Source organism: Chelon labrosus, assembly GCF_963514085.1.
Source record: "Chelon labrosus genome assembly, chromosome: 23".
NCBI classification, from domain to species: Eukaryota; Metazoa; Chordata; class Actinopteri; order Mugiliformes; family Mugilidae; genus Chelon; species Chelon labrosus.
The window spans coordinates 5,097,962-5,125,756 of NC_140356.1; the positions used below are offsets into that span (position 1 = coordinate 5,097,962).

Consider the following 27,795-nt stretch of genomic DNA (forward strand, 5'->3'; position numbering starts at 1 on the left):
ACCAGCCAGCGTGCCCGCACTCCTCCAACCTACCCCCCCAGGCGAACCAATCCGAGTCGAAGTCATTCCCGAACTACGCCGACCCGAGTCCACAGCCCCGCCGCCGCACTCAGAGGCTGGAGAGGCGGAACGATGACCTCTTAGCGCATCTTTACGCACCCGACCCGCCGCCCGCCTCTTATAAACACACGCTTCTGCCTCTTTACGTTCAAGTCGCTCGCCGAGACCATGGAAGCAGCAGGTCCAAGGACCGATATTATCATCTCTCAGCTCCTGCTTTTCAGCCAAATAGGTAAGAAACTGAGGGGGGATTGACTGTGGCTGACATGTGATGCTGTGGACATCGCTTGTCTGAGATTGAGCGGCGCGTCTGTTTTATTCCCGCGGATATTCAGCACATCGATTCGAAATCTGCAAAAGCAGAAAAATGAATTTCATATGTCAACGTGACAGCACGTGAATTTCCGACGTGAGAATTTGCACCAACAGTAGGATACAGGCTGTCAGTGACTATTGTTATCCACTGAAATTTAGTTTCAAGGCAATCCAGCGCAGTGCAGCGTGCAGGGATTTATCTGATGTGAACGTGTTGAACGCCGTCTCCAAACACAAGTTGAAGAATGAATGAAATGTGGCGATGTGCTGTTTTTGCAGTGTGATCGTGTGAGCAGTTTGACTTGGTGAATACCGTGTTTGTTCTTGGTGCTCTCATAGACTCTGCTGAACTTGATGAAGACTTAATGTTGCTGCTAATGACAGGCTGCGCATGGCCATGTGATTATGTGATTAAATAGCTCTTTTTTAAAATGTATTCTTATAACCTTTATACTTTTGGAAAGTATTTTAAAAGGGATTGAGCATGTGTAAGTTCCATGTTTTTTGACATTATGAGGTGTTTCTATATGAGCTTTGGCTGCTAAATGTATAAGATATGACATCCTATAATTCTTTCTGATTGCCACAATGATTTTCTGACAGACCATAGTAGCTGTTTTTGCCCCACCTTACACAGTTACTCAAGATAATTGTCAGTGGAGCAGATGTGGAATCGCAGATCCCTATCGGTAAAGACATCTGAGAGCAGGACAGGGTGCAGAGTTGAGTAACAGGTGGGGGAAGTAGCACAGAAGAAACCAGAATTTTGTATACACTACTGTCTGTGTACTGATTTCTGAATCCTAAATTGCTCCAGACAGTTGCAGGATGAATCATTGCTTCATGTTTCACCAAAACCCGACTGGTGAGGGGGAGTTTCAGTTATAGTTTTATAAATAGAGAAGTCTCTAAAAATGTCAATAAATGTAATATTTAAACACAAAGTGATGCAAAAATGTCTTAAAGATGTCTGGAAAGATTCTCAGTCATCCACAAATTTTCTTTAACTTTAGTTAAAAGCAAAGTTTAGTTTGAGGCATCAAGTTTCTGTCAGTTGGAGTTTTAGTGAATTAATTTCAGTCTTCATTGCACTGATCACACTAATCAAATATGACATGTCTAAATGTATCACGAAATGTGGGGTGTACTGCAGAACCAGATTGTCTGATGAATTATCTACTGGGGTTATACACTCGGTGGCAGTCCTAGGAGCCCCAGACAGAGAGGTTCATGTGCTGTCCCACCAGTCCGAACTAGCAAAGTCTGTCATAGGGAAGATAGAAGGGGGCCCCATGTGGAGTAGTGTGAATGCCCCCTTTCTCAATTTTTCCCCAGGGCTCCAAACAATTGCCTGGTTTGCCTGTCCTAACGATGCACCCCTGAATATACCTACCAGTGTTAGCTTTGTTACAGGTGGATTGCGATATGTAGTCTAATGGGTAGTACAGAAATGTTTGGAGGACTTTTAAAACTGCGATACCATTATCTGGCCTGGAAGCCAGCCCGACTGCCCTCAACCACAAAAGCTTTGAGGCGTAAAATTGGTATGGATTCAGTCTGTTGGGAACTGTTTGTAGATCTACCACTCAAATCAAATTGTTTAGGTGGGCGTTATGTGGTGATGGACAGAAGAGTAACGGTGATGTAATTATACACGCCATCTGAGCCCCATGGAATTGAATTTATCTACAACAAAATGCATTTGATTGGTTCTAGGACAATTTTTTTCTCTGTAGTGGTTGAAATCCAAATTGCGTGTTACCAGGCTAATCATTGTCTGTTTATGTTTTTATGAAATTGATTTTAAAAGTTCCAAAAGTTTGACTCACTTTAAACTGTGAGTCATGTGCTTTTATTCAATCTAATGTTTGTTCAGACAGAATTACAAGGCCTTTTCATTGAAGTTGAAAGTGGTGAGTAAAATGAAAAACTTCCCTCGTTTGTTGAGGACCTACTTGAAAGCTCAGGGGACGCCCGGTAGTCTACATCCACTCATCTTCACTAAAGCTTTGTTTGGCATTTCAATTTGACCTTTGAGGGATCACAGAGCATGCTAAAAAGTTTAACATCGATTCTTAACAAGATTATCTGTTTTTATCTCATCATTTGTCCAAAAGCGCAGGAGATGAATCTCCTGATATCTCACTTAGGCATCTGAGATTAGAGGTTTCCAATTTTAGTCCCAGACACAAACCCGCATGCTCCCATTTGATTCCATTTTTTTGTGATCTGATTAACTCAGATGAATGCATGAGACTTTTTTTTGAATTCTCTGAAACTCTGAAACATGCTTACTGATGGTTATTGATAGGGTGAACAAGCGCTGTAATTCCTTAGCTCCCTTTGCTTTGGATTGGTTATTTTTAATTACAGCAGTGTGATCGCTGCTGCTTGTGTTTCAGAAAATGAAGCTCACATTTCCTATAAATTCCAGTGGTCTTTAACTCCTTCCTCCACCTGCTGACACCACAGGGGAAAGGCTGCTCCTTAATTAACTGGAGGTCCTTGGAATCAAGCAGTTCCAGACTGGCTGAGAGATCATACTCTGTCAGACCCATTATAGGTCTCAGGTCTTTCTACTTTCCTGTTCATATTTACTATTTCCTGAAATGCTATAGCACATTTAAAGTTTGGCTGTGATCTGAAGTTGTTTCCAACAGTTTAAGCTCATCTCTCTAAGCTTGTTTCAGTTGTCTGATGCAACTTGGCTCATTTAATTGCCAATGTTTATGTTAAATGTACGTTTTTTTGATATACAGTGAAAGAAATATCCTCTGGAGAAAGGAAGCACAACCATCTGTCTCACAATATGCCTGGACACCTCTCAAAATTGCACACATTTTCTTGGTCCGCGTTTCACTCACACCGTTTAATACAAAAGCATCACACACAACACACATCACTGTGATGTTCGCTCTGGGATCAGTTTTGTCAGTGATAACAGTCTTTTTGCTTTTTTACTGTGCCATAAGCATTTTCAGCATGGTTCCGTCTCTGCAGCACGCATCTGACTTCTCAGTGCTGCCTTCTGTTTGGCTTTCTATATGTGAAATTCAGCAGGGATGAGAGGCTATAGGCGTGTGCTCTGGTTTTGGTGCAACATATTGCCTTTGAATATATGTAGATCTGTTGGAAGCCACAGTAAGTTGGAGTTGTAGTATCCTATGATCCCTGCTGGGTAGAGATTTGAAACTAATCTGATTCAGCTCAGCATGGTGGTTGTGTCTGCACTCCTCTCCTCCGGTATTCATACCACTTCACAGCAGAGCCCAGTCTTTACCTTTTATTCCACTCAGCTTTCAAGACAGAACAAATTGCATTTGATGCTTTTGTTGTTTTTGTAGTTAGTGAGGATGCGTTTATGCTTCTAAAAGGCCGCATAGCATTTTTTGTTATGTGACTACTACATCTTTAGGAGGCTGAGGTTTTCTTGCGGTGGCGTGTTACTGCCAGAGATCACACAGCATGGCTCTCAGTCTCTTGACTGTGAAAGAATACATTTTACATTGTCAGCATTCCTAACACTCTGTATACCATAGATCCTTTTTCCATTTGACAATTCTTCCTGTGATCAACCAAAAAAACCCATCATCAGATAAATACCATACACAAAAGTCTGGGAGCCATGCCACCATACAAACCCATGACACATGCACTGCGTGATATTTGATGTGTTGTGGTTAATGTGAGTGCAGTCATCATATGTTCAGCTTGTGAGATACCATCTGGCCTCCCAGTGCACTCAGGGCATTTGAACCAGAGGGGTAGCATCCGGCAGCATAGTGGTGTGTTGTAATTGCCGACAAAATAGTGGCACATACATTCTGGTACACATACTGAATGCATAAATCTACGAGTAATGTAGATAGACAGGAAATCACAGTGGGCATTAGTGTTGGGTATTATTCACATTTGGACCAATACCACTACATGGAGTTTGGCACCGTACCCAATAGTACTCTTTTTCAGTACTTTTCTTTCTCTTTAATAACAAAAAATGAACAAAATAAGTCAATTTCAACGCTGAATATATTGGACCTAGCAAAGTGAAACCTCATTCTACTTAAACTAAAATATTGTTGGCATTACGGCACAACTGTCTTAAGTCGCTGCACCGCCTTTGTCTGTTATTGTTGCCGTTACTGCTGCTTTTTGTGACTATTGTAATATTTTCCCGTAAATAGTATGAAATGGTAAAGTAAAAGTAAAAATTCTGTTTCAGAGAACAAAACACTACGTCGGTAAGGAATCTGAGGTGCTGATTTCCTGTAGATGCCAAAGAAGTTGTTTTGAAGAGATGCCTCACTTTAAATTTCTTTTTCTGGCCTGGGTGCTGCTAATGCCTTGGCTTTTAGGCTATCAGATATTTTTTTGGGCATTTTTTTTCCGAGTAGTTGCTCTGGCCAGCACTGTAATTTCACATCACAAGACTAAAGATTTTTTACTAGGAGCTTTGTACACCCTGACTGCAGGTTTTAGGAGTGCAGACATTGTTGCCCGTGTCAAGTTTTGAAAGGCGTATCCATGCTACTTTCAAATGCATTCGACTCGCCATGTCCCAAACTGTAAACGTCCACAGAGATGATTTAGCCTTGCTCTTTTTCTTTCTCTCTTGTTTACTTTGTCATCCATATGCTCTTGCAGATACAGAAATTTTATAGGGACTTACTTGCTTACTTAAAAACCTACATAGGAACATTGTCCTCAACAGTACTGCTTCATTGTTATCTCCTCTTTTTTGAGACTGTACTGTGTATATAGTATGTTAGATATAACTGCGGGCCTCTCTCCATCTAGCTTTAACCCCGAGCTTAAGATGAGATTATGTGTGCACTCATTTACACGTGCACGCAGCCTGATGGAGTCGAGTTCTGTAAACCGACCGAATAAAACTCTTCACTGAGGGAAATAAATCTTGTTAGAAAGATTTTCCAAAGCCTTCTTAACTGTCTGGTTTTTAGCAGAGAAAATATAATCTGATTTCTTTTTTTGGCAACAAATACGGCAGTTGATGATATTGTAGTAAATTTCTGTTGGAAGATTTCCTTATATAGTTAAATCCTCTTGAATGAGGGAAATGGTTAGCTATGTTGCGCCATGAAGGCTCGACATCACAGACTAAAAACAAAAATAAATTAAAAAAATGGAATGTGTACTGGTAGAGGAGGGATGCACTGTAATCGTGATAATACAATGTTGATGTTGCCAAAACCACAGATGTTACATTGAATAATTGATTGCCTGCTTTCTACTGTGATAATTATCCTTCCATTCCTCTGTGTCTCCCCCTCTTACTACTAGTTTTTCATGTGGTCTCTCCATCTAAGTCATTATATTCATAAGGGCTCGTATTCTTTAATCCATTTAGCTGCAGTCTGCTCTTACTGTGGCAGCGTACGGACATGGCTATTTAAAACCAGTCTGTGCCATGAGTACAGCTGGATCACTTTGATGCTGAGCATCCTGGACAGGAAACTCTGATCAGTGAAACACTTCTGTCAGTCAAACCTTTTTACTAGTTTTTGGGGGTGCTCTCGTTAGTTAGAGTGATTTGTGGAAGTCTCAAAGGTAAATGTGGGAAAGAACAGTGGAAATGCACTTTATAATTTACAAGACAAATCCACAGAGCAAAGCGAACTAAACTTGTCTGCAGGTTTAGTTTCCTCATTAGTTTCCTAATGCTGTAACCCTCTCACACTCTCTTGAGGAAACTTTTCTTTTAAATGCAGTGTTCAGTGTTTGTTGTTATTGTTTCAATGAACCCTTTGCCTGAGTGTACTCAGTGTATTCCGGTTAGTGATTTTTTTGTAGGTGCAAATGTTGGTAGTATTGAATGAGGATCGCCAACTACCAGCTCGCCAAACATCCACATTGCACAATTTACAGATTGCTGTGTGGCTGAGTTACGTTTCCAGAGTAATGTAATTCTACACAACAGACATGTTTAGTCACATGATTTTGGTTCTTCTTCTCCTACTCCTTTGAGTTTTGGCAGCTATGATGCTAGTCAACCTCTACTAAAACAGAAGAAGAGGAAATAGTCATCTCTGATTCTTGCCAGCTTGGTCGCTAGCCACTAATAAAACTGATGAGAAAGAAGAAGTTTAGATGCTGCAGGGTTTTGGTTTTGTTTTATGGCAGATCTAGACAAATGTTTTAATGCAATATTCATCAACTGAAAATGCATATCTTGTGACCATTGAGGTAAACTAGGCATTCTTATGCTGGTGTTCAAAACCCTTGATCTATGTAGAGCTTATAACCCTCCTTGACAGAGGAATTGTCCCAAATAATTGCTTGCTTCCTGTATTATAACAGGTGGATGCATATAAAAATTCTGAATATAACTGCACAGCAGCTGCTAGCAGCTAGCATTTGTTGTCTGTGTTGAATTAAAAGCTGTAGTCAAGGCTGATTTCTTTGTCCTTTTCAGGAACGGGATGTCATGACGAATCAGGGAAAGATGCAAATATGGGTGTTTTTCCCCAAAAGTTTCAGCCTGCCCACACACACAAAAAAAAAAACAGCAGAGCTTTCAAACTAAAATGGGGTCAACAGAATTTCCAAAATTTCTGTTTTAGGTTTCCTAAAATGGGAGGAAGCTTATTTGTGGAATACCGGAAATCTCGCTTGAATATCAAATACTCACCTCCTGTGGTTTACAGTTTTCTCCTTTGCAGAGAGCACCAACTATAGCCAGGTTGTCAATGGTGACCCAGTTATTGCAAAATAACAGAATAACAGCTTTGGAAACAGTTTCTGCAGCATCCTTCACTTCTCTGTTATATTCTTGAGATGTTCTGAAGCTATAAGGGACAGTATCAACAAATGGATTTACATCTTGGTTGGAGAGCAAGGTGTTTCCCTGTGGAGGTTGGTTGCAGAGGATTTGCAGCCCGTTCCTTGGCCAGAGCCTTTAGCAGCTTAGGCATCGATGGAGAGAGGAGGAGGAGAGCCATCCGCAGTACCACGGAAGCGGCAGAAAGGGCCTCAAGATGGCTGTGGCTCAAAAGAGGAGATCCATGGAGTCATGGTAGCTAGTTAGCCGTCTGGACACAAGCCGGGACTTGATCAACCCCGGCTGGGTCACCTGGAGGAGGGCGTATGATAGTTGAAAGACCCGAAACGCCCAGTGAATCCAGGTACATCACTGAGGATGTGTCCAGACTAGGCATCAGTAGATGTATGTACACAACATACTTGGTGGTGACTTTCAGCGTTATGTATTCGGTAAAGTTTTGTTTAGGTCAAGGTGATTTTTGCAAGGGAGACAACAGAGCAAATTATCTTCAGGATGCAGTTGTGTTAGAAACAAAATGGGTGCAATAGAGAAAAGTTCAAACTAACATTCTGACTTCCCAGCAGTTGATCAATCACAGGATTGTCGGTTTGGGAAGGTTACAGAAATGGCTGGATGCTAATTCTGATATACAGAGGGAGGGTGTTTCAGATGCTGGTAGGCGTCAAACGTGCATCTCGCTTTGAGGGTAGCAACATCCGAAGCTTCTCAATGCCTGGGAGACTTTTCCTGACCGTTAAGTACCTCATGTCAGATGAAGCGGTCACACGTCTTTCTCTGTAATTACAGAGGTGAGGGTTAGAGTTAAAGAGATAAACGGTGCCCAGAAAAAAGAACTACATTCTCCATTTGAATAGACGAAACAGCTATGGCTAATGGGCAGAACAGTTTGGAGCAGGAAAGAAGGATGGCAAGATAACACAGAACAAAAGGTTAAAAGGAGAGGAAGAGTGAAACTAAGTCTCTGAAAGCAGTGCTCAAATGTTCAATCAACAAATGCCAGTGCTCTCTCTGTGGTCTCTCCAGTTGAGAAAGTCTGTCTGAAGTTACAGCAGCTGACAATGGCCGTCTGTCTCTGTCTGTGCCCACATACAAAAGCTACTGTTGTTTTTACAAGAGGCTGGCACCAAGGACTGAGGCTACCGGAGAGGGAGAGAACCTTGCTAGTAGTCTGCGGTCCAGCTGGAGGGACTTTAAAATGTACAAAAATGAATGCACACACAAACACAGACACACTTCCAGGGCAGTTCCTCAAAAGGTGTTTGTTTATAGTAGGAAAACTGATGAAGTTACTGTCAGACTATGGACCTTCAGACACTCAGCGTTGCAGAGTGTGGTTAACGGCCAGAGATGAGATCGCATCACAACCTTAGGATATCTTTGTTGTATGGCATTGTTCTTGCTGTCATGATGTAGCTTGTGACTATTGTTGTGCAAATTTTGCTTGGTGTTAAAGCCTTTGTTGGACATCTATAGACCTACATCGGAGGTTAAATTGCTCATGGCAGTACTGAGGCTCACCCTAGCTGACTTGTGCTATTGCATAGCAATCCAGGCAGAAGGCAGAGAATGCCAAGCGGTGACCATCGAGCAATGTCTGTACTGCACATTCATTGACTTCAGTCTTGAGTTTGATTAAGTGCATGTAGCTGTTGCAACATAAACAGTGGAACAAAGTGCTGCAGTCTTTATTCAAGCAAAAAAGCCAAACTTTCCGGCTTCTTAAATATCAGGACTTCATAGTTGTCTATCCAATAAATGCTATATCTTGCGTCTTGTATATCTATGTTTCTTTTGTCTTAGGATGGATATCCCCTCAGATCCCCGGAAATCATGATTGTGATTTTCACTGTGTAAAAATAACAGATTACAAATGATTTGATAGTAAATCATTTGGCTGACCATTGACCATTGGCTTCATGTTCATCTGTAGTGTACTTTGACATTAGCACAAAATTGCGGTGTCGCAGCAGATATAGGACATTTTACATAAAACCATGGTAGATATAAAACATATTAACATTTAAATACACGAATTATAATGTTCAAAGTGTGATGTGTGCTCTGCATAGAATTGTTCCACTTTCGTTTCTCGTCAACTGTCCAAGCACCAGTAACATTATTCATTATATTCTGTTCATTCAAATAATCAGAATATGAGTCTGGTAACACTCCATCATTATGGGGCATGTCTCAACCAATGTAATGACAAAAAAACATCCCTGTACCCAATTGATAGTCCTACAACCAATCACAGCCATTTTGTTATAAACAGTTTTAGCTCCATGTCGCTCAGATGGCATGTATAACTGCGTTGCTGTTACTCCTATGCCCTTCACTGCATAAAGCCCACCCAAATGATTTGATTGACCCGGCAGATCTTTGCTGGAGCATAATCAGTTCCTAATAGAGTGACTCCAAAAAACTGTAGTTAGTCTGGTTTCCAGGTTGCATCCATTGTGCAACACTAGTAACAGACCGCTGTTCATAATATTAGGAACTGGAAAAAAGAGTAGAGATTGACAATGACCAGAGGAAATGAAGTCTTTAAACTTAGAAGTTATATTACTTTTAGGGACATAACCTGTTGAGCTACACACACAACATATAATATTTATAATAATAATATAATATTTATAGAGGAAAACATTTTTCCATTATCTTCATGTATGTTATTATTATGATTGCAACCATGCAACCATTGACAAATGCTGTCCAGAATATTCCCTAGAATAAGCCAGACACCCATTTTGCTGTTCGCTGTTGAAAGCTTGTTGCTTGTAGAGTTGTCCATTTGTTCAGTCTGGTCTGCCTTTGGCGAGGCGGGCTTTCTGCTCTCACCGTTGGTAACTCAATTCAAATCATCTTTACATGCAGATAACTTTCTTTCCTGTCAAGAGAACCCTCTGGCAGGGCTTTGAAGCGGAGCTCGCCGTTCAAAGGACCTGTTTCTTTACCCGTCTCTGCTCGTTTGTTTATGCTTGCTTTCTTCTTCTTCTTTTGGCAGTTTTGACACTTCAGGGCGTGCTACTCCACTGCAGGGTAAACCGCACTTGAGATTTTGCTTGCTTTCCTCCTTGTTTTTTGCTGCTTTGATCACATCCTGATTTCCAACAAGGTGTCAGACCAAGGTCATAATAAAAGAATATGCGTTAATCGCATCAAGAAAGTTTGTGGTGTTAAAAGGAATTCGTTATTAATGACAAGACAGCTTTATATTTTGGTACTCTCAAAGTAAACCGTGATTTTCTCAAGCTTTATTTCAGTATAGATTTGTTTGGTATGCCAAGAGAGGAAAATACATAGTGAGTACTTGAAGCAACATTCTTTGAGGTGCTGACGAATTTTATTGTGTAAAGACAGAAACAAATACGTAAATCACACTGGAAGCTCTCAGCATAAGGCCGTTTAAAAGAAAAGGTTCTGGAGAAGAAGTTTTTCTCAGGGCTTTCATCTCCTAAGCAGCGGATAGCTTAGCTATTCTAGGCGTCGTTGAAGTTTTGTTGAAACCGCAACCAATTGGTTTGATGAAAGTTAATGGAGACTTGTCTATTGCTTTTGTCAAGCGTGGAATTTGGAGACGAGCGGGGTAGAAGTTAACTGGATCTGAGCGCAGTGTAAACTTTCTATTCCCAGGGAGAAAGTTCATTATAGGGCTGTGGCTGTGACCAATCAGTGGTCTGAAAGTTGATTAACCCCCACCAGCCGACGACCTCCTTTAGTCACACACTCACACACTCGCATTTCAATGGGAATATTTGGGTGGCCGCTTGGAGTAGGCTCCCCTCCAAGAAGCGTACACACACATATATCTATATATACACATGCACACTTTAAAATAGCGCTGATGTGTAAGTGTATAAATATACATGAACATACATTTATTTGTGTAAGGTGCAAGTCTCATGTGTCTTGGTGTTACTATCTCAGTGTGTGTGCTGTCTGCCAGACAAGTGAGGAATTGGGGGCGTGAACCTGCAAGGAAAAATAGAGAGGGCGGGGGACGGTTTTGTATCCATGGCAATAGAGAGAGTCGGATCAGGAAGCCGACAGGAAGTCAGGGTGTTCCACAATCCATTGGAGAGGGGGGGCTCTTCCGTTGTCATGACGCTGTGAACTGTTGTCATGGAAACTCCACTGATTCAGGCTGAATGCTGATGGGAGGCGTCTTGAATAGATTCTTCAATGAAGCTATGTCATCGGCAGTCTCGGCACTTGTTGATAAGCAAGTTTAGCAAAGTTATACACTACTGTACTGTCAAAAATGTCAGCAGACGCATAAATTAAATAGAAATAGAAAATGGTTTGTTTCCAGTCCTTAAGGAAGGTTTTTTTCTCCTTTATGTTCATTTTGGTGTTCTTCTTCTACTGGTTAACCGTAGCAGACTTTAAGCTCCTTGCTAGTGTGATCAATTCTTTTGCTTTCAGATCCCAGGAAATCTCAAACAAGATTTATTTATTTATTTTTTTTTTAAAGCAGAAGCTTATGTATTAGTTCACAGCTCCGCTCCACTGAACTGCTCCTGGATTCTCAATTTGTGTCAAGCAGATGGAAATGGTACATTTCAGTGCTCTAACTAGGCAGGCAGATTAGTGTGCCGTGCACACACACACTCGCAGTCCCTCACAACTGAGGTGGACAACTGCAATCATACATGCTCAGTAGATATGAAAGAAAAAGCCATGCAAAGAAAACACACTAACCAATGGAAGAGGAATTGGGTTGAAACATTAAACACATACTCACACATAGAGACCCACGCATTCATGTGCCAACTGGCTTGCTCCCTTCTGTCCCCTGTGCTTTCTCCCTCTTGTATGCGTGTGTGGCCTAAATGTCACCTCACATCGCACACTCCATAGTGTCTACACATGTATCATGACCTCATTCATCCTCTTTTATAATTCACTATTCAGCATGTTTGTCTGAGACATGGGTCTGTGCATGTCCGCGTTTGAATCGTTGTGACCGAGCATATGTCCCATGTGTCTGTGTGCCGTGTTTATTCATAGCTTCTGGTTAAGATATGTCCTGCCTGGCTGGTTTGATTTTTAGCTAGAAGCAACCATTTGAGGTCAGTCCCCTGCAGGGCCTCTGCCACTCGCAGTTCATCAAAAATATCCCAGCTGTCGGCTAAAATGTGGAGGAAACATCCCCCCTGGCTATAACCCAAACTCAAGGTGGTTGAAGAAGGAAGAGTATTACAGCTTAACCAGGTTAGAAACATTAATTTTAAACCCATAAGTAAAGAAAGAAAAACGCTATAAAAAAAGTATAAACCTAAAATATTCATACAAAACATGATCAAAAATTCATTTGATATTGTACTTACTTCTATATGAATATAGTTGTATTCAGGTTCTTTTATAATTAATACCAAATCAATATTTATATTTTGAATCACTGAATCACTGAATCAAGTCGACAGAAATAATTGCGAACAATTTTTAAATAAATTGGTAATTATCTGTGAAGAACATTTTCATGTCATGTCATCAAGTCCTTCGTATATCCAAAAAAGAAAGCCCAGTCAAGGGCAACTGGACTTGTAGGGTTTCTTGAAGATGTTTCAACACGCGTCCAAGTAGCTTCTTGGGTTCTAAAAGACTGATAGGGAGTCTGAGTTTAAATAGGAACATCTTTCGATAGGAAGTAAGAACGTGAAATGACTAGTTTCTGTTCATGATCTGTAAATGGAGGAAACTCAATGGTAAATGACCTTGTATTTATAAAGGACTTTTTTATCTATTAGTATTCAAAGCACTCTACAAGGGACGATGCCAGTGCGAGCCATTTATATTTGTGCACTTGTCAGTCTGGCTCGCTCTGTAACAACGCCACCCAAACACTAGTTGGCGCTAATTTTTGTTTCTACTTCCTGCTTCACTTTCAACAATGGCGACTGAAATTTCACCGATCACAAGTCATACAAATGTTTGAATCTCTGAACCTCCTCAGTTAACCTTTCCTCTGTGTGTTCCATTTGTATTGATCCAAAACAATCAATTTGAAAATTGCGAAGATGGAGAAGCAGCCGGAAATACTAAAGCGGAAACATGCTCCTAGCAAGTGGACCAATCGCAGCTCTTGCGGTCTGCGTCGCTGCGGCGTATAATTACATTTCTGGGGAGGTGCATGTCAGTTACGGCGCTAGGGTCAGTGTATGTTCTGCGCTGTCGCTGTAGCTTCTGCATTTAGACGCAGAGGTCTAAACCGTCTATAACCCTCCAGTCTGTGGACAACCCGCTCTACCTGCTGAGCCATACTATTCTTAGATGTGTTCCATACCTTCACATTGGTTGTGGGAAGGATTCGACAGAACCTGCACTCCCTCCTGTCATGTTCAACATGGATAACATAGGGAAAGTCAAAGAGCTGTAGCTGAAATTCAAGCAAAAATACTCATTTAACCCAAAGCAACGCTGCTTACATCAGTGGCTCATGCTGTCAGTGTGGGTATTATTCATTTGTTGCCCTGAAACACACTACTTTTGTCCTGTGGCGACCCAGCAGAAACCAGCAATCACTTTTCGGTTGTCACCAGTGTGCATGCATCTGGTTACAGCTGAGCAGAGTTTTAAGTGACAGAACAAGCTTGGTTTTATTAGACTTTCATGGAGCCAAATAGCTGTAAAGGAATTTGTGATACCCCATCTGGCTCGATGTTCTGGGGTGTTACCTGACACTGCGCATGTGTGTGTGTGCATGCATATGTTTTCTAACCCCCCCATCCCCAGCTGTTCAACTGTATTACCACCTCCAACACAGGGCCCCATATTCTCACGGTCACCTCTTAAAACATGCAGACACACTTTCTCACAAAAATGACTTCATTGTCCCTTTCAGAACAACTTGAGTGTGAGGCTCTCCACATGCTGTATTATACACACACATGGACACACACACACACACACTGAGATACCAGCGATTGGCTTTTTTGATAAGGTTTTATATTCCGGCTTTAATGTCGTTGAGTCCCTCCGGAACAATGCTTGGTTTGTTTAGCACCCAGAAACAATATCCTCCATTTAATGTTGAGCCTAATCTCATTAACTCATAACCTGCGCTGCTGAACCTCATTGCAGGCTTTTGTTCATTCAACCAGACATAGAAGATAAATGGGAGACATCTCAGACACAGCAGGACATAAATCGACTAAAAAGGCTCCCAAAATGCCTGGCCTCATTCTTTAAGCTAGGAAAAACCATATATAGCATGAAAAAGTGTATTCTGTGCAAAAACTTTCAAATCAAATCCCAGTAGCTGGATTAAATGTGCAGTTTACTTGCTGATATTCTTCAGAAATGACTTCACGGATATTTAATTAGACTGCTATATAATGATGCGTATGCGGCCCTATTAATTAACATTTAAATTAAAATGTTCATGTTTATCTATTCCCTATATCTGTATGTCTTCTCTTTGTCTTTGTCCGTGACCATCCTGCTAATGGTCCTGTGCGTAGTTTTAATGTGACGTGCAGCGTATCAGACAGGGGCTGACGGAGCAAGATGAGGCAACAGAAACAGTGACAGTGAATGTGAGAGAAGTCGAGCGTACTAATTTGACCAGCTGACATGCAACACAGCTGAATGCTATATAAGTTATAGTCTGGCCCCTGGAGGTATGCGCCTGTGCATGTGTGCGTGGGCGCGTGCTCGTGACACCCAGGTCAACAGGTGTCACGTTTTGCGTGACGCGGATGTCGTGTGTGTTCGTCGCTGCTCAGTTATGGCAGATGGTAGTTGGTAGTCGCCTTTAGGGCCTTTTTACGTGGGAAAATATATTTAACAGTGGTTACTTTTATTTGTTGTGGGCTGTTGGAATGCTTCTCATCATGCGATGACGGATGACTCCATTGACAGACTGTATGCCGAGAGGAAAAGGAGGAAGTAGTTAAAAAGGATGTTTGAATTGGGGTGTTACAGTTTGGTCCACCTCTAATATAAAAGAACTATTATATTACCATCACTACTACCAACATGATGTTTCACCATTGTCAAATTATAGTTTGACTGGTCTACACCTGCAACAGAAAGGCACACTCGGAGAACTGCAGTGGACCCTGGAAGCAAAAATTTGAAAGGGAGGCATTGAGGTGTGCTTGGGGGTATTAGTGTTAGGTGAGTTTACACCAAAGATCCACAATGAGAGGGGCCGAAACTTAATGTCATTTCAGTGGTTACAAATTTATAAGATCCCATTTGAGAGCAACAATACATCGGGAACGAGTCTTATCATTTATTGGTCTTGGAAGCCCAGTCATTAACGTGAAAACTTCATGCTCCATTTTGCTTGAATGTGGTGAACTTGTGTGGTGCTTTGTGTGCCCATTCATCAACCCCAACCTCTTCAACCATAGCTTTTGCTCTGCTACATAAAAGACTGTTCTCCGTGCTTTGATACATGAAACATAGTTAGTTTTAAGCTGAAAATGTGATAGATATGTATGTTTTTTTTCCTGTTTCATGTGCACAACCTTTCATAGACTGATAAATATACAGAACCTTATCTGTTTTCCCCCCTTGTGATTTGAACACACAGACGCGCTGTTGCAGAACTAACACAGAGCCTCATTTAATAGGACAACAGTAATAATCTCTACTGTTAGAAATCTGTTTATATCTCCAGAAACACAGCCTCGTACAGTTCTCTCACCTTGGGGATTCGAGCTAAATCAGCCCCGGGAGTCTTGCAATTCAGCGCAGTGCTATTCATTAGTGTTCAGCTAGGATCGGCTGTGATACGTACCCCAAGTCTATTAATGCTGAGCCGTCTTCAGTGAATCCTCCCTGCAGCATCTCCATCCCCCCCAAAAAATACCATCAGAGGCTATCGCTGTATGATAAAAAATAGTGGCCTCTCACTGGAATTCACCGTAACACGTAGAATATTAAGTAGCAGTGATCCAACACTGGCTCAGTGCAGTGCTAAAATTCTTTCCCCACACATCTACGTTTGATTGAAAGCAACAAGTTCATGCCCCCTCTGTGGGGGTCATTGAAAGGCCTTCTAGGAAACACAAGAGATTGGTAACTAAAGAAGGAGACAAAAGGGTCACGGGCAAGCAGATAAAATGAAACAGTAAATTTCAGAACTCAAAATCCCTCCCAGAATGAGCTGAACGTGATGGATTGATGTAAGAAAATCTGAGTGTACACACTAGCCTGTCAGGATGATGGGTGTGGAAGGTTGTAAGTTTCCATACCTAGACTTTGTGCTCTTTGTCCATGTGTTTGGGTGAAAGCCTTAATCCTTAATAGCATCGCTCTGTTATCTGGTAGAGTTATAAATGAATTAGAATGGGAAAAAAAAATAATGGAATAATACAAACACAAGTCAACACTGATATCTTCCATTTGACAAGGAATGTCATTATTGTTTTTCGTTTTCTTACTACTCCATATTTAATTTAAATAAAATGTGTTTAAATCAGCCGCCAACCTTAGAGTAATAGGCATCAAATATTGAGAGGTTTTTAACATTCACTTAGATTGAACTGCACAATCTTCAGTTCTGCTTTGGCCAAATTACCAGTTTGAGTGTTGCTCTTGTAATTATCCTCAGTGACTGACACTCTAGTGTGGGAGAAACGTAATTATTCTGGTTATAGGCTGACAGTTGTGGAGTGGAGTCATCCTCAAACATGGACCAGACTTCAGCAGATGAATTCAGAACAGATTCATAACTCGAAACCGGTGTTCGCTCCATCTGGTTTGTGGCTGCCCTTGATTCGATCGCCGGTGTGTGGCGATACAAGCGGCACGTTGTTGGAAACCTCCTGTCCTTTGACCTTTCCTTTATGAATAAAACAACCATCCATAGAGATGTTATGCTGCAAACCTTTAATGTCAGGTCCTGAGAAATCCGATAGGTCAGGTAGAGTGCAGATGGGTGGAATAAAACAGTGTTTCAGCTGTGAGTTCATGCATGGCCGGACTGCAGCAATGAAGCCCCCATCACTATCAGCTGCGCTCTTTAAAGCGTGTAGCAGCAGTGTGTCTTTGCTCTTGGCTTTTTCCTTGTGCTGTGCTGTTTCATCCTCTCATCTCCGTACCATCTCAGTTGACTGACGGCTACGGTATGTGACGGCTACTTGACATTTTGTTAAACTCAACTTTGCCCCCCAAAGTGTCCATCAAAAATCGGCCGTTGACATTTTGTCTTTTTGTCTAAAATGGTTCAAGGAATTAACATTGCAGATTCCACACTTAAATCAAAGACTCACAGGCCTACAGTACAGTGCCAGAAATCAGATGCATTTTAGTGCATGACCCATCACACTGTGTTTTATTTTCAGAAGAAAGCAGATTTGTGCCTTTAACACAGAAAGAGGAAGGAGCTGACAAGAAATTAAGCATGAAGAGATGCAGCAAAGGTCCCTAGCTGCACTCAAACCTGTGATGTTATGCTTCACGGTCAGCATCTTACCCCCCTAAGCTACAAGAGCTCTACTTTAGACTGATTTAAAATAACTTCTATGTTGCATTCATTTCTTGCTGATATTTAATTTAATCAGTTTTGATCTGTTATTGTCAGGGATGGATCATAGACATGTTGAAAACGTGAATACAAAACCAGTCTGGAGACTTTCAGGCTACGTTCTTATATCCTCATTCCTTCTTTTGAGTCACTTTCTGAACCAGTTTGGTGGAGACATTTTGGATACATCAGACAGGAGCAACAAAAATAGTCCCCCACAACATCTATGACAACATGGCTGGCTGAGAGACGTAATTGTCACCTCATGAGAATTCACTTGGTCAGCTGCTTTGTTTGAGTGCAGCTCCATTTCTGTTTCAAAGAAACTTTGATCTAATAGCCGTGTCAGGATGCATCAGCTGGCTGACCTGAATAAAGGGCGACTGATGTCAGAGTACGTTGGTCCGTCGGGCTAGTACGTGGTTACACTTTTGTAAACCTGGACTGGCCAGATGCTGTTAGGAGACTAAGTTGTGTGCAGAGGAGGACATTGTAATGCAGCAGACATACAGCAGACTGAACAGTGAATCAACCAGCAGGGATGTGCTGCTGCTGTTTTCACATTTCAACATTGACCTCATGGGAAGAAAATACTTTAGACAAATCAATGCATTTACTCTGATTGTTCAGATTTCATCCATTAATCCACTGCAGTCACATCGTTTTCCTAGCTTAAGCCAAAGACTTATTCAAAATTTAATTATTTTTCAGACGGGAATTAATGTTCTCTAACAAGAGCTCTAACTGTTGCATTGAAATAACAAGTGTATGTGTGTTTATATGTGTGTGTTGTACATGTTGCACTGAGATGCCAAGGGCAAATTAGTTGGAGTGAAACCCCTCACAGTGTGATGTTAATTAAGCTATTGTTGACAGCACATCCACAGTTGACTCTGTTTTTCAATCTCCCCAGTGCCTACCTTTCATTTAATTTTCTGATTCTCTCTCTGTGTTCGTGCTAACACGAACACGGTCATCAAATATTTAGAATTTACAGTGGGAATGTAGGGGAGCTGCAGTCTTGTCGTTACAGGAGCAGTTTTTAGACCGTGATGTCAGCTGTTCGTCCAAGTGTGCTCACTTGGATGTAGCGTGGAAACCAGACCAACATCCTCATGTACAATTTTTTGTTGGAGTAGAAACTTTGGATCTCCCCTGTTGGGAACTGATTATGCTCAGCATGGCAAATCAAATCATTTGGTGAGCTGTTTAGAGTCCACTCTCGTGTCTCTTGTAAAATATATTTAAAATATATAAAATAACTTTAAAGGATGAACAGCATTTGTCTAGAATACCTTAATCGCTTAATGTTACATACTTCATTGCTCTGATTGGTTGTAGGACTATCCAGTTGTACACAGAGGCATCTTCTTCTCAATACGCCCCATAATGAAATTCTTTTAACGTCACCAGACTCATATTTTGATAAGAATTGAGTCTTACTGCACTAGGTGAACTTAGATGGGTTAAATGCAAAGAAGAAATTCCTTGTATATGTGTACACGCTGTATATGCATGGCAAATACTGATATTTCACAAATATTCATCTTGCATAGCCAAACCTATATGCAGATTGCTTTGTCGACGCTAGAGAATGGTCATTATAATTTTGGGATCGCAGAAAAAAAACTGCAAAGATATAAATTGTTAAACAAAGAGAAAAACAGCAGCAAGCTGCATATTGTCAGGTTGGTCTGGTCATGCTGCAGTTGTTTTCACATTAGAATATACTGGTCTCTGATCTTCCTCGACTCGGTCTGTCGTTTCTCAGGGGAATCCATCCAGTCCGTACATACTCCCATTCTGCGCCACTTTTCGTCGCTTTCAAGAAAGAGCTATTAACTTCCACTTTATGGGTAATGCACTGTTAACCAAATTCAGGACTCATCGTCATGAAAAAAAGCAGTGTTATTGTGAGGAATGAGTCACCGCTCAGATGTTTACAGACCTTTTGCGGGTTTTTTAAGGCCACATAGTGTTCTGTTTTTAGCCGTTCATCCAGCGATTCAGCAGAGAGTTTCCTGTAACCTTCAAAAGCAGAAGAGAATGCTATGATTTTTTTTTTTCTTTTTTACTTTCAGCATCAGTCTCTTTTGGGGGAAAAAAAAAAAGGAACGTAGCAGAAGGGTTCTAAGCAAGTGTGAAATACAACATTAAATCTTCTCTTGGCTGCGTCAGGGTTTGTTGAATATTCATTAAAGTTTTACAGATCATGCAAATAAAAAATTAGGTTAAGAGTGGCTGCAGTGCTTTATATATCGTCATAGCGGTTCAACAACACATAGTGCGTATGTCATGTCAGCACGTGCGGTTTTATCCTGTGTTTATCTCCCGCTGTTATATACAGTAAACAATAGGATTATTCTGTGTTCATCTGCGCCTCATGGACAGACTTAATGTTGTGGATATGATGGTAGTTGTCCGTGACCTAAATCTGACTCTACACGCGGCTTTCATCTTCTCCGAGGACAGGTTTTTTGGTATTTTTGCATCAGTGAGAAAGAGATCAAAGAAAGACGAGATGTATTGTTTTAGTCCCCTGATTTCTTTTTATTTATTCATGTTGGTTTCGAGCCGCCGGTCCCCTTCATGATGAGTTTTGATGTTGTAATCCGTATTAGCATGCAGCCCCCCCTGCTCCTCCCCCCTCCTCCTCTCTAAAATAGACGGCAGTGCAGCAACAGGCTCGTCAGATTGAGTCGGTCTTTACCAAGTTTGACCTCGACGTACACATTAACTATGCCATCTGGTTGTGTCTGAAGTGCTTTACTGAGTGTGAAGCTATATTTGTGGCTCCAAGACCTCACTCACAAACCACTCGAGCATATATTTCTGTGTATGAAACACATCTAATGCGTTGCCTTATTGGGTGTGAAGTCTTGGCAGTGTTACTGTGTTGATGTTTTGTGGATATACTGTATATGGACGGTTTCCCACCAGCAATTATCACTTGGGGATGTTTCAGACATGAGGTCACTCTGCTGCTGCAAATTAAAATGATAGAAAAGTGTGCTTGTTAGTGCAGTCTACACAACAGTGTGTGTTTTTCGATGCAGACGCAGTGTGTTTTTAGCAAAACCTTAATTTAGTCACCATCTCATAAAGTATTGACTCATCCCTGTTTGCAGAAGGAAGAAGGGAGAGAGAGAACCGGTTGACAGATAGGAATAGGAAGGAGATAGGAAGAGAGAGTTGCGCATTTGTCTGTGTGTGTTATAAAATGTCCTTACGTGTCATGAAGGAAGGCTAGATGGTCATAGAAGGTCACAAAGCTATTAGCGAATTTACAGCTAGTGCTAGGATCGGTTAGGCAAGTAGCACCCTGATACGTTGACTGAAACTGTGACTTCATATATCATTGAATCCTTTACTATCCCAGGGTGAAAATTACTTCCATGAAATAGATGGCTTTATTTGTGTTAGAGCAGATGGTGTTCTCTCTGCAGCCTGTAAAGTGCTCTACTGTTTGGTGATAACTGATGATACTGCTACACTGTGTGTCTGTGTCTGTCTTTGGCTGTGACATTGTGTTATTGACATGCGTTGCGTGGTCCAATCACAAGTGGACAGCTCTAAGTCTGTTCACACCTGGCATTACTTATGAACTAGGGGTTATACCGACTAGTCGATTAGCCAACTATTCAACAAAATCAACAATTTGTTGGTTTTGTTTCATTGTCAAAGTTATTAGACCTTCAGCTGCTATACACGGAAAAGGATACCGGATTTTTTTCTTCACCCCGGCTTCACTATCCTATCTTACAACACGCTGTAAAGTACTGTTAAATGCTATTGACAGTGCTGATTTATATTGACCATACATATCTGCAGTGCACAGTATTGATAAGCTCATGTGTTTATGTTCAGTTCTGTTGTGTTCTTTTTGTTAACATTGTTGCTGTATTTGTAAACAGTGTTTTTTTGTCCTTGATGTCAGTGAATGGACCATACGAGAGACGGAAGTTAGAAATGTCAGACTGACTGTGTTTATGGTGTTGGCGTGGGCTACGGCCGATAGTAGCCCGTGCTTCAATAACCTTGCAGAAAAGCCTCCATAGCTTCCTTTGTGTGAGACAGTACAATATGTATTCAGGTCAAGAATATAGATTTAATTGTTGCAAAGCATTACTTTCTACTGTGTTTTTATGTGTGACTCATTGACTAGTTGACATCGACTCAACTTGCACCACATATTAGTCAACTTTAATAACTTTAAATAATCGGAAGTGATTAACCCTTAGTGTGAGCACAAGTTCAACATTTGGGAAGCACCCATATGTATGGTATGTTACCACTGCAAACAGCCCGTTGTGAAATTTTGACTGGAAAAATCTCCATAAGTAAATTCTGATTTGTCATCAGAAAAAAAAATTCCGACATGTTTTAGTATACAGATCCAGGGTTTCCCATACAATGCTAACACTTTGGCAGCCCGCCACGGTCTAATTTACTCCACCACGGTCTCATAACAAATCAATAGTTTTGCATGTTTCAAACAACGTTGTGCTTGCGTTTATTTTTCCAATTGCTCCCGAAAGCATCTCTCCCTCCGTCCCCTCCCCAAAGCCGCCACCCCCCGACACCCTCCACACACACCTGCTCTGTAATTAATTCAAACTGATGGAGAAAACAGTACGGACTCACGTATATGTGTTGTTCACTACTTAAAATTGACGTTACCTCCACTTTTTAAAATCCGATGTTTGTGCTCTTGATTTTTTAGACCTTTTTTTTTTTTTTTTTTTTTTTTTTTTTTACAATTATCCCGAGATTTGTTGAAAACCCAAAGGAAACGAGTCCAGACGTAACGTCTACTAGCTAAACTTTATAAGCGCTAGCTAATAAAGTTAGATTGAAAGTCAAATGTTTACTATAAATTTGATTTATCCGCTGAAACTTTATTTAAACTTACGTTCATTTGTCCATAGAATGCCACGTATCAACAGCCTTATGTTTAGTATTCCTGTACATGAACTGACGAACTGTACAGACTGCTGCTGTTTGTCGCTAAATCCAATATGTGCATTATTACAGTAATTTAAACTCAGCTCTTATTTTACAAGTCATATACTACATTAAATAGTTGGTTTGCATCATAATTATAGGGTAAGATGAGTACTTGGTTAATTAGCAAACGACACATGAATACAGTATTTATGACCAAATTACACAAAGCCTTCTTACATCTAGTAATGTCACAAAAGATATTAAAAATTTACCCCTGCTAATGAGAACTCTAGTGGTTTTGTGTCGTAGAGCAAAAATCCATTAATGCAGAGGACATCAGCCTCTGTCAGTGCAGCCCAGGCCACATTGTTGCAGTGTTCACAATGCTAAAATATTTTTATTCATATACTCCTCAAATCAGCTCCAATCATTGTCAAAGTGACCAGATTTCAGTGAGTCCTCTGTGCCTCTTGGGTAGGTGGTACTTACAGCTCCCCCAAGTGTGAACAGTTCATGTTGGAGAAACTAAAGAACTGTTCTGTTTTGGCCATATCCCAGAAACCTGTGTGTAAGGCGTGTAAGTCAACATGCTTTGAAAATAATGCTTAAGCTAGAGATGCCCTGTGTCTGAAGAGAGAATCAAAATTGCATTCATTTAGTTTGCTGAATTAAGACCTGAAACGCCAATTTGCGTGTAGTGGCAGCAGAACGAAATTAACATCAAACAGTTCACTCCTAGCAAAGTGGTCTGTTGTAAATATCGCTCTTGTTACACAGCTGATTAGCTTGGCTGTTCATGCACAGAGCAGTCTTTTTATGCCACTTTTCTGGACTGTGTCCAGTATATTGGCATCACAAATGACAATATTAACAGATTTGCTGCTTTATTGAATAGAGCCGGTCTTTCTCCCAGCATGCTCAGTGGTTGAAAGACTGAGGGTGTCCCTGATCAAATGGCACACATAGCGGCTGTTTTCTGTTATAACATGTTTTCACCACTCTCTCCATCTCTGATAGTTGTGGCAGCAGAAGCGTTGGTCCAGGGCTTGAGGAACCTCCCTGAAGACATCGACTGGTCCTACTCAGGTCTGTTGAACCTTTATTTTTCCTGCTTTCCATTCTTTATCATGATATTTGACTGCCATGTGACAACACAGATCGTTTCAGGTGTTTTTTGTCAAGAGTTTTAAGATCAGTTGTTCTATGTACTGTCTCTTTGTGTTAATCAGTACAAGGATACAAGATATGTTTTACAAGAACAATTACAATTATTATAATAAAGGAGCATCAAAAAAAGAGTTTAGACTGGGAAGCCTCATGGACTGAGCAGCCCTGTTAAAATCACACAGGCCCTTCTTAAAACAGACAGCGCTGCTGGTAAATGTCAGCCTGAAAGGTCTGAATATCGCATGAATTGAAGGAATTATCTGTTACCGTCTCCCATGAGAGAGCCTTGATCTGTCACAGACCATATGGTTAGATGACATCAGCTAACTCAGCACGGAGCCCCCGCGGAGCTAATCTGTGGTCCAACAGAAACAAAGAGTGGACACAGACAGACTGTAATGGGCCCACAGGGAGAGATTAGTGTCTGGTCAGGAGGAGTCCGGAGGAGCGATCAGACTCAACAGGCCATCAGTGTGCTAAATGCATAGCTATTAGACTTATTAACCTGTACCCCTAATTAGCATGCTGCTGACATGTTCCATTTGAAGCTGCACTTTATGATGTATGATATTGCTGGCAAAAGATCTGACCCTTTGGGGGTGGATGCTGTATTTCTCAGAGTCGTCATGTATAAATCAGGGAACTTATGGATTGATCAGATTGAACATCCTCCATCTACAAATTAGCCCATAATGTGTTCACATGTAGCTGGAACGAGATCAGTAAACCTATAGACAGAAGTGAAAAGTAGTTACATAAATGGCAGAAAAGGTGAAAAAAAACCTGGTCTGGTTTATGAAACTTTCTAAGTCAGTTAGCACAGTACAGAAATGACCAGAATTTGCCAGAAACTGATATCTGGGACTTATGTCGACATCAGCAACGTCTTTGAAGCCTTACCTTTCAACTGCTTAAAAGAGAAGCTTACAGTTGCTTACAGATAAAGATTCACAGTTAATATCACAGGAAATAGTATCTGAGTTGCAGAGGGAATGTTTGCACTATGAAAAAAACATACGCAGTATTATTTAAAGTGAGAATTGAAGGATTAACGTTCCTCACGATCGCTTGCTGCACTTTTTGTCTTCATCCCTTCACCTAATTTTCTACAAATTTCCAAAACCATGACAAAGTCTGTGGCAGTGAAGCGTGGCAGGTGGATGCATAAATCTCCCACCTGAACGAACTATTTTCTCCAATTTAAAGACCCCCATCACATCACACATTGCCGTTATTTGTCAGTACGTGTGTTAGAATTTGAATATATTAAATACTATAAATATAAATGTTATTCACTTTTGGCCAAATTAAGATGGATATTTCCGCAATAGCCTGAACACAGACTGAGACCTTTAATCCCTTCAAACTGAAATGATGAAGATCTGTTAAGTTGTGCCTGACGGAAATTCACATTTTAATTAGCTAATATTTTCCTCATTATGGATGTAGGCCTTTTTTCACCCATCCGCCATTAATCAGAATGTAAATTTTTAGGAACCGGATAAAGGGTAACTGCAGTACATCCATCACTAGTCTGCGGCTCTAGTAAAATGTACTCTGACACTGCCTATTAATGATGACATTTTTAACGGTAGATGAATAGCCACCATATATCCTTTATTGTTTTTTTTACGCAACTGCTTGTCAGCTGCAAGCTCAAAGAAATACTGTCATCTACATTCCTCCTCAGCTTTGGTTTCTTCCAAAGTGCAACTCATGCATGTTCTCGCTTAATGAGTAAAATATGAAATGTGTTAATTAGAATAAAATAATAATGAAACATAACACACCAAACAGAATCAAATGAGCGTAGCAAAACTAATTACAACTAATTTAATTACTTCAACTTGTTCACCACTTTCATGGGTGTAAACATTCACCCACGTTGACTTTGAGGTTTAATGTGGAGCGTGGTCATTAGCCAGGTTTTAATGGACTTAAGGCGAGGTAGTGACAAAACCCAGATTCACTTCCATGCACGCACTCAAATAAACTTGTTTCTGCTAATTGTTTTATCAATAGATACACATGCATCATTTGCAACATAATGGATATGCTGCTTCTTTCTTTCTACTATTCTCTCTCCTTCTCATTTTCTCTCTGTTGGCTTTTTGCAGTTCATCATCTCAACTGAAGCCCTCTCAGTGGCAGTTCATTTCGATTCACTGTAACTGTAGCCATTCCTGCTGTATGCGTATGTGTGTGTGCATGTGTTCACAATCTTGTTTTTCCGACCAGCTCTGTTTCTTGCCTTGTGCTGTGCGCTGAGCCGTGAGTAAAAGCATTAACATGTGAAAGAAACACACTTCATTGTGAGGCACTGTGCACAGCTTTTTAGTTAGGTCAGAAGTAGGGGGGGGACAAAAGGGAAATAAAAGAAGGAGAGGCGAGGGGGTTGCGGGAGAGCGACGGAGTGAGTGTCGGACGGTAGAGGAAGGTTTGAAATTAGGCGACATCGAAATCACAATACCTCTATTCAAACTGAAATCATGGTTGTGCGGTTAGATTTTCCACAACCAGTTTAAAATGTAACTTTTTGACAGCCTGACATGAAGCAACAATTCATTAAGACTAAACTTGTGAGATTTAAGATAAGTCAAATACGTCTTCTAAAATTATGACTAAGAAGGCTTGCTTTATCACCTTACTATATGTTTTTAGGTGACCCAACAAATGCATGTCCAAAATTGACTTTTTGCTCTGTTTTTGGTCTCCACCATCTCCTGTGGAAAGCATCTAAATTAGCTACTGTGTGGCTCGGGTAGACATTTGTATGCATAAAGCAGATTTATGTGAAAATGGTCTGAGAGCAGTTGCAATTTGTTGACACTTTCTGTGGGTTTAACTTGGAAAAACTGAAGCTTTTCAATCAAAGTTTTCCATTTCAAACTTGATTAAGTTTCACTCTGACTGAATTAAAATCCCTGTAGCCTTAATGGGTATTTAAAGTGCTTGCCATAAATCTGTTGGTATGCTACGTTTGAGCATGAAAGAATCCTTCCTCCTCCTCCTCCTCCACCTCCTCTGTGTTGTCCTCATCATTACTCCCTGCTTTGTCTCCAGGGGGTCCCTGGAATCCTTCTGCCTGGAAGCCACCCCTCAGGGCCCCATCTGTTATGTGTGCTTGTGTGCACGTGTTTGTGTGTAATTGTGCGCTCTGATAACCTCGATCACCCAGGAAAATGGAAAATCTTTACAGGAGTATTATTGAGATACTCTAACGCTGCTAGATGAATGATGAATAACATTTTTTCTTTTGTGTGTGATTTTTGTAACATCAATATAAACCATCACAACAGATGCACTCCTAGTTATATAAGATGCAATTTCCACTAGAGCAGCAACATAATAAGAAATAAGAAAAAGACAAAAGGAACATAATTGAGTCAAAATTTTGAATTCACTTTAGCATTTTTTTGTTTTTGTTCGTTTCTCTTTTCTGCACCTGTGTGTCTGTGGCTTTGCCTCCCTCTGTTCTCTGTGTCTGTCTCTCTGTCTCTTCTCTCCTCTAGATCCAACCAAGTCCTAGCCGGGGGCCATGCAGGCTTCAATACTCCCCCTGTGCTTTGTCTGGGGACCACAGGCACGCACATACACATACACATGCACACGCATACGTGCATGAATTTTAAATATGAATCCTTCCTGTCCTGTCCTCGTACGCTTGTATAATTCATATCTTTAGGTTCGGAATTACAGAATTGCGAGGAGAGGCGGGCTGTGACTGAGGATTTATATGTTCACATTGGGAATCAGATCACACGTTTGGTTAAGTTGTTCAGCCGTTTCCAAGAAAACATCCCGTATGTACCCTGCAGTAGAACAGAACGACGCCCCTAATGCAGCACAATCATTAGGAGCAGACTGATAAGGACGGTAAGAGGAGGCAGTGAGGGATTCATCTGGCCAAACCTTAGAGGAATGATCAATTCAAGATGATTCATGTTAGTCACAGTAAGTGTAGTTTTGGCTGTATATCATCATAAATCCAGATATTAACTGTAAACATTAAGTATTCATAAAA

General features: G+C 40.9%; 1 protein-coding gene across 1 annotated transcript in view; it reads left to right on the forward strand.

The window, feature by feature from the left end:
- Positions 1–228: 228 nt before the first annotated feature.
- ptprz1b (protein tyrosine phosphatase receptor type Z1b) overlaps positions 229–27,795 on the forward strand; it is a gene marked incomplete at its 5' end in the record, with an annotated part of 58,763 nt that continues 31,196 nt past the window's right edge. The window contains 2 exons of the mRNA XM_084573857.1: positions 229–292; positions 23,622–23,690. Coding sequence (XP_084429983.1) covers positions 229–292; positions 23,622–23,690 — 133 coding nt within the window. The remainder of the gene's footprint in view (positions 293–23,621; positions 23,691–27,795) is intronic.